The following is a 7,888-nucleotide window of genomic DNA, read 5'->3' on the forward strand; positions in this document are numbered from 1 at the left end:
GTTTTCATAAATCCATCTTAAACCAGCTCCAATTTCCCCAAGTAAGACTCAAAACATATGCCTAACTCATTTCGAATCAACTCATTTTATAGATAATGCACATACATATATTTTTGGATGACACACTTGATGCCCCCATAATCGTTCAAGTTATTCAAGCCCAACAAGAAAAGTCAAATCAAGTTGAGCACCCTCAATAAGTCTCACGGGTAGGAGTAGGAAGGAGCAGCCACTAAGATTCACAACCACGGCCAATCCAAGGCACAACAAGTAAAGCTCAAGACCAAGGTTGCCAAAAGGAACGGGGAAGCAAAGAGAATCAACCGAACTCCCAAACCAAGGCACACATCACCCCAAAACAGAATCTGGTGAAATCAAAGCTGAACCACACCGCAAGCTCAAACAGGGTTATCCAAAAGATAAGATCAAGCCCAACAAGGTCTAAAACCGCAACCATCAAATGGCCAAAATAGAACCACCACAATCCAAAACTGAGCCCAGCAAGGGCCAAAATAAAACCCAATAGTATTAAAATTCAGGCCTCCATAAATGATAGAGCTCTATTCATTTCAATCCAAAAAAATCGAGACTCAAAACCCAGCCAAAACCGAGCCCAACAAGAATCAAAAGTCAAAACAGAGCTCAACAAGATTAAAACAGGGCCCAAGTATTGATATAAATTCAGGGTTTAACGAAAATTAAAGTTCCTGCCACCTGTAGGTAAAACCGAGCCATCCAAAGCCAAGGAACAACCTGCATGTCTAAATATTTCAAGCATAAAACAATTCCAACAGATATTTGAACAAGGGAGATGCCTCATGAGGAGCTAAACCGAGCCCCATATGTGTATAAAAAGTAAAGTGAACTCTCTAGCATTCATTTTAAGTAAGAGCAAGTCATAAGATGCCAAAGCCGAAACTCCAACATGCATGAAAGGCCAAATAACCTCTCCAATATCTCATGCTAAATAAAAAATAGATGAAAAGCTTCATAATACATATCCCAACATGCTTACAAGAGAAGCTAAAATTATTTCAAAGCCACGTTTCAACCTTCCTGTTCAAAGTAATAGGAATATGCTATGATTTCATCTCAAGCTAATAGGAGAAAATAAGAACACTTATATCATGCTATGTTTGCACCGTCCTAAGCAATTAATCGAATCTCACCCTTGAAACATGCTCACATTTCATCCTTCACATGCTCTTACTCTTAAAGTGAATACCTCAAAAAGGAGGAAGAAGAGGTACCATCTTAATGCCAATGTAAAGCACTACAACACAAGAATTCACCTCAAGGAAATGCTCTCACAGAAATCCCAGATATTTCAAAATATACATGCAATACTAGACTAGCATGCTATATCGTCCACTGCACCGAGTTCAAGGGGCTCGACAGAGAGGAAACGGAAAAGAAGCAAGGCACATGGGGGGAGAATGTACCTCCTTGAAGCAAAAAACAACACAAAAATTTTAAAAGCACTTCGCAACTTCAACTCTTCCTCCAACAGTAATAGGAAGCCAACCCAACTACAAAAAACTAAAGAAGTAAGTGAGAAAAGAAAATGACAGAGTTTTCCCTTCCTAAGAGATTTTTCGGCTCCTTAAAATGCACCAAACAGAGCCTCATATAGACCAGAGAAGGAGAATGAATGATTAAGGGATCGCATATGACTCGAGAGATCGAGAGAGGCAGAGGATGAGATCCTCGCATTGGATATGATCTGCGGCAGAGAAGATCGAGCGCAAAACACAGAAGATAGGAGATGAGGGATGGGCTTCTGCAAGAATTGTCTTGCGTGCGAGAGGCGAACGCGGGAACGAATCCCTCCAATGACACGAAAAAGCGGGCCAGGCAACCAAACGAGCCAACCCTAAGCCCACGGGATCGAGACACAGAAGAGGGGAAGGAGAGAAAAATAAAATTAGGTTAGAGATTAATATAAGTTATTAATTATAATAATAATAATAATATAAAATATTATTTATTATTATAATTAACACTTAAATGTGTATTTTTTTCCCAGACGTGTTGTCATAGTGAAATAAACGCCTCCTTAAGCAAAATCGACGTTCCGGACGCGCCGGTGCAGTCCGTTTTGTCATTCGGGGTCGCTCGGACGACGTCATCGACAATCGGGTAAAAAACGCGTCAAAATTCAAATTTCACAAAATTTCGACCTGCAATCGATCGTCTCAAAAAGTTTACTCGAGTTTTCGACAGGTAACAGTGCAGGTGATGTGGATTGTAGCAATCGGGCGCGTCGACTCTCCGAATTGCAAAGATTTGTGCGCGCGGGAGTGCGAATTGTGCAGAAGGCCACCCTAAGGCTCAAATGGTCCTATAGGAATCCCTTTTGGGTTTCCTCATGTTGGTTTCACCCTTCTAAGTGCTAGAAGTCGATACCACACACGCGAAACTCCAAAAGGGTACGGAAGTGGTTTGGATTTCTAGAACAAGGTGGGCTCCATTTCTAAGGTTCTAAGATAGTCGAAGGGAGATCCCTAAGGCTAGATTCTAAACCCTAAGAGGAAGACTAGACCTCACCAAAAATGAGGTCAACAGCGCCAGGTTCTCAATCTTTCCTGGGTGCTTTGGCTTCACAAGGCTAACAAAATGCTAGTACTTATTCATATGATGATTTAAATGCATATTACTTCTACTCTTGAAATTGCCATCATACAACTGTAATTAACCACTAAGTTATAATAAAACTTACCCCATTATCTAATATTCATTTTTCATTAAAGACTCCAATTCAAGTTAGATGGGCAAATGAAGTGAATTTTTTAAGAGCTAAAGAGTAACTACTGACGATAGGTATTAAAAAAACTACTATTTTGCATCTTCTTTTTAAGATGCATTGCTGTCAAATATATACGATAGAAATAATTTAGATTTTGACTTGCACATGAACAAAGTTGCATTGTTTAGTGGCCTTTTGATTTTGGAAGAAATTATTGTTGGACAATTTAATAAAAAAACATAAAATTACTCTCTGACTGTCTTACTTTTGACAAAATATATGCTTTGTTTTGACCCGAAAGAAAATCAAAGCAAAAAATAAAACAAGATGAAATTATAATGGAGACAGATAGAACCAAACACAGCTTTAAAAATCATAATTTCAAAAAATAACAATTCAATAATACATTTATTCACGTTCAAACATAGTTAAATATTCTTTATAACATACTTTAAAGAAGTTATAAATCAAAAAATAAAAGTTAAAAGTGCACTATATACTCATAATTATGTTATGAAAGTTCTCATCCATGAACAATTCCTACATAAATGAAAGGTCAAAGATCGTTGATCACCTTTGCAACACTTACTGTCTGTTGTTCCATTGCTTCATGAATTGTAGCTCTATCATGCACTCTCATACTACAAATATAAATAAAACTGTTACACTCACAAGTTGCAAGCAGAGCTTACTGATGCTCCATCAAAAAGAAAAAGATGATAAGAAGAAAGGAAACAATGTTCAGGACTTGTCTATTTGTCTACAGCACAATATCTAGCCGAAAATAATTGAAGTTGCATTTATATAACTAGAGCACAATTTTTATGTCTTTTCACATCTCATACCTAAACATTCATATTTACACACATAGCACGCAAATCGTTAATATCAAATAAAAAATAGCACTATTCTTATTTTTTAAAATTCAAATACACCTTTCAAGGATAAGTTTAAAGCACCAAAGTGCTACGTGTGTCAATATGGATATTTAGGGGTGAGATATGTAAATACATAAGAATTGTGTGTTATGTATGTAAATTTCTTTAAATTGAATTTACAAGTGAATAGTTTAATTGAATATTAACAAATTAAAGAGTCATCCACAGCAGGCACTAATGAAATATTGTGTTAAGCAAATATATAACAAATCAACATGCCCATTATTTATGAATTAACAAGAAATCATACAAGCACAAATAAGAATTCAAAGAAGCATGCTCCTTGTAGACCACATAAACCCGTTGGTGTTATGAACTAGTTTTAATGGTACAAATATATAATTGAAGGCGTTAATGTTTTAAATTAAGCAATTATATGATTGATAAGAGGATTGATAAGGTACAAGGATTATTAAGAATATATTGACCAAATTGGAGAGATGTGATCGAGTCCTGTATTTTTTGTTCATACTCATGTAATTGCATATCAATCAAGGTCAGAGCTCTTCATTTAACATTGTATATATTAAATTAAAAAATCTTTTCTTACAATCACAAAATAATCATTTAGATGGAATAGCATTGAGCTTAGAACCTAGAAATCCACATTGTAAGACTCCATCTTTTTCATTTCAAATCCTTCCAACTCAAGTTTTCTAAGCAAAATCAGTTGAAGAAAAAGAGCAAGAGTCAAAATGTTTTGCATTTATTGCAAGGGCTCCACAAGTAAAGTCTGTCTTCAACGGAGTGCTATAAAAAAGTTCATTTTTTGTTTTCATTGGCAGAATTGTAGGACTAGTCTATCACACTATAAATATAACATGAGTTGAGCAGTACTCCCTCATTTAGAAGAGTGCTTGAGACAGTTTCTCTACTTGCTTGACTAGTGGAGTTTGATAGAGGTAGCCAGTGGTATTGAGATCCTAAAGCCGGTGAGAATTAAAAGTGATATGTGCTGATTTGGGCAGAAAAAATGTAAGAACCTTTCTCAGTTTCTTCTTGTTTTACTTGTACTTTATTTGTGTTGTGATTATTTTTATCACTCTCACGCACTTGGAATTTTAAATACAAACATTTTTTAATAGTAGTATAAATATAAATATAACTCAAAGGCTTAGATTTGATTTCGAAAACTAAATGTCAAAATTTTATTTAAGAAGAGTCATAAGTCACTTTTTAATAGTAGTAGAAATTATCATTTAGGTTGATGGTTGAATAAAACATAAGCAAGCACGGTAAAAAGAAAGAAGAGGTATTTACATACATAACACACAATTCTTATGTATTTACATATCTAACACTTAATATTAATATTTACATGCATACAACTAAAATTTTTAACATAACATCAAAATTACCACCATACTACTTTTTAAAAGTGAAATACACCTTTTCATGCATAGATCATAAGTGTAAATATCAAGCTTTGAATGTTATGTAAATACATAAGAATTGTTTGGTATGTATGTAAATTTCCCAAAGGAAAAAAAAAAATTTTGAAGTTAATGATGAGATATTTATGCCATGAGCTTCATTATAATAACAAGTAATAAAAAATTATCAATCAAAATTCATTCCCAGCATTATGAATTTTAAAAAAAAAAAGGAGAGCAAGCATCTGCAGTTTTTGCGATTCAAGCAAAAAAACAATTTACGAATAGTAGCATCATTGTAGAACCTGTCAAATTCATCTATACAGCAGAGTCCACCATCAGCCAGAACAAGCGCCCCAGCCTCCAGCACCCATTCTCCTGCCATTTAACAATTTTATAGGACATTACAAATAAATTATCAAATAACTTACTGGATATAGAAAATATTAAAGGATAAATTACTATAATAATACCAAAAATAGTCAAACATTTGGAGTCAGTTTCTAAGTCATTTTTGCCAAATATTCCAATTTAGGCACGCATCAGGTGTTGAGCAACATCAAAACACACTAGTTGAGCCCTTCCGATGTTTTATACCTAAATTGAATGAGACGCATCAACAAAACCATATATAAGATGATTTTGAAATATTTACAAACTTTTTTTATATGTTTTTCTTCAGATTTCTTGAGATTCTGTAGAAATGCATCTGCAATCATTTTAAATGGAATATCTCGGCACCAATTTTGAAGAGAGGGAGAAATAGATATATAGATAGAAAGTAGGAGAGAGATTAAAAATAAAAGAGAAAAGAAAGAAAATAATTGAAAAAAAAAAAAGAGAACAAAAGAAAACAAACAAAACCGGTAAATAGAGAGTTGAAAAAAGAGAGACAGAGACCCATTTCCCTTATTAAAAAGAATGGTAATTGCGTTCTCCAAAAGGAGAGCCTACTTACTCCATATTTGAATTCTTAAGAAGAATTATATGTCTAAATATCTTCTCCTATTGCATCACTACAAGAAGATACATCAATATTAGACCTACAAACCATCAAGCAAGTGCCGTTAGATGCTTTTTGCATCACTACAAGAAGATACATCAATATTAGAACTACAAACCATCAAGCAAGTGCCGTTAGATGCTTTTACACTTTGGACAAAACCTAATGCTGGTCCAAATTGGCGTTTTGTTAAATGATTGTTTTACAATTCTCTCTCTCTCTCTCTCTCTCTCTCTCTCTCTCTCTATGCATATAAAACATAAAAGAAATACTTGAATCTTGTACAATTACATAAGTGTTGGAGTTGGACCAGGCTCTACAATCAAACAAAACCAAGGATTAGAAAAACGTACATTTTTAAAAGCACGTTTGGGATGCATGTATATAAGTTTAAAAAATAAATAAATAAATAAATAACTCTTTTCTCTTTTTAAATTTAAAATAATCTGTGATGCAAATTTCAAACATGTAATAAAATATAACAATAGGTCCTAAGTGCAATTAACAAACTAACTTTTCCGATATAGAGTAAGTTAAAAGGTCAAATAAAAGAAAAATTACAAATAAAAAATTTTTGAAGAGAATCGGTGTTAGATAATTAAACGTATAAAGAAAAATTAAATAACCTCCATCCTTGACAGCTGTGACTGTTAAACCTGCACTGGTGCTCCCCAACCCAGTGGTGATCACAGATCTATGGCATAATTTAGCAGCAAACTTTAGAAACTGAGATTTACCTGTGCCTGAGTAATTTTATGATAACAAGAATGAGATAGCATTCGGTTAAAGTAAACATTAATCTAAGAAATAATTATCAAAAACTGATAATTTAATACATAATGATGAAACAAACTAGAGAGTCAATCACGACTAAATAATATGAATTGCAACAAGAGCTAAAATCTTAAAGAATCAATCATCATATAAAAGGATGAAATGTGTTCACCAAAAAACTAGGGCAAATACTTGCTTGTGTTTAGTTAGCTTTCAATTAGCCTAATTAAGATAACTACACGGAAATAGGTTCAATTATTATTCCTGACTAAAAATAATTCCCATTTAGTTTAATTTTAGGCCAAATAAACCAAACTAATGTTCCAATTAATGACTCAATCAGCAGATCATAATTAGTTGCATTAATTTCTAATCAATTTGGGCAGCTGTCTAAATTTGTTTAGATGCTAAATGAATCAACCTCTCCAAGTTAGCATCAATTCTCATAATGCTTTAATTATTTACCAAATATGTAAAAGACAAAAGAGATTGATTGACAATAAAACCAATTAAAATGTTTCAGTTGTCAAAACCATCAACTGCGCTCTAAAGATCATCAACAACCCATCTATTATTAGGCCATTCTCGAGAATCCGCACTTAGAAAAATGAGTGTATTTTCCATCATCAGTGGAGTCACTTTCTCTGTCAAGAGACGAAACTAAAAGATATTATAACTTTCTATAAACTACCTGGATCACCAACAAGAAGAAGGTGAGACTCCCCACGAATCTTTGTCCCAGAGCCATCAACATGCTGGACACCTCCAATTAATGTTAAGGCCACTGCAAACAAGAAATTCAATTAATCTCACCTACGTATGAGTCACAAAAACTAATATAATATATATATATATATATATTAGGCATACAATAATTAAAAATATGCAATATTAAAACAGCAATTTCAGCAACTCTCAATTGAAATTCCAAATTACTTTATATATTTCATTTAGATAATACTATAACGTATCCATATAAATTCTGCATACCTGCAAGCTTCACAGTGAAGAGACCAAAAACTTGTGGGCAAATCCCTTGAAGAATAGCATTCCT

The 7,888-nt window shown here is 33.6% G+C and overlaps 1 protein-coding gene across 1 annotated transcript in view; it reads right to left on the minus strand.

Moving 5' to 3' along the window:
* The window catches only part of LOC110026224 (probable DNA helicase MCM9), a 73,035-nt gene that overhangs the window by 39,338 nt on the left and 25,809 nt on the right, over positions 1 to 7,888 (minus strand). The window contains exons 9-13 of the mRNA XM_020727091.1: positions 7,825 to 7,888; positions 7,526 to 7,618; positions 6,687 to 6,803; positions 5,363 to 5,435; positions 3,321 to 3,387 (exon numbers count right to left, since the gene is read on the minus strand). The exon at positions 7,825 to 7,888 is cut by the window's right edge and continues 1 nt beyond it. Coding sequence (XP_020582750.1) covers positions 3,321 to 3,387; positions 5,363 to 5,435; positions 6,687 to 6,803; positions 7,526 to 7,618; positions 7,825 to 7,888 — 414 coding nt within the window. The remainder of the gene's footprint in view (positions 1 to 3,320; positions 3,388 to 5,362; positions 5,436 to 6,686; positions 6,804 to 7,525; positions 7,619 to 7,824) is intronic.

This window comes from Phalaenopsis equestris, unplaced genomic scaffold (genome assembly GCF_001263595.1).
Source record: "Phalaenopsis equestris unplaced genomic scaffold, ASM126359v1 Scaffold000359, whole genome shotgun sequence".
NCBI classification, from domain to species: Eukaryota; Viridiplantae; Streptophyta; class Magnoliopsida; order Asparagales; family Orchidaceae; genus Phalaenopsis; species Phalaenopsis equestris.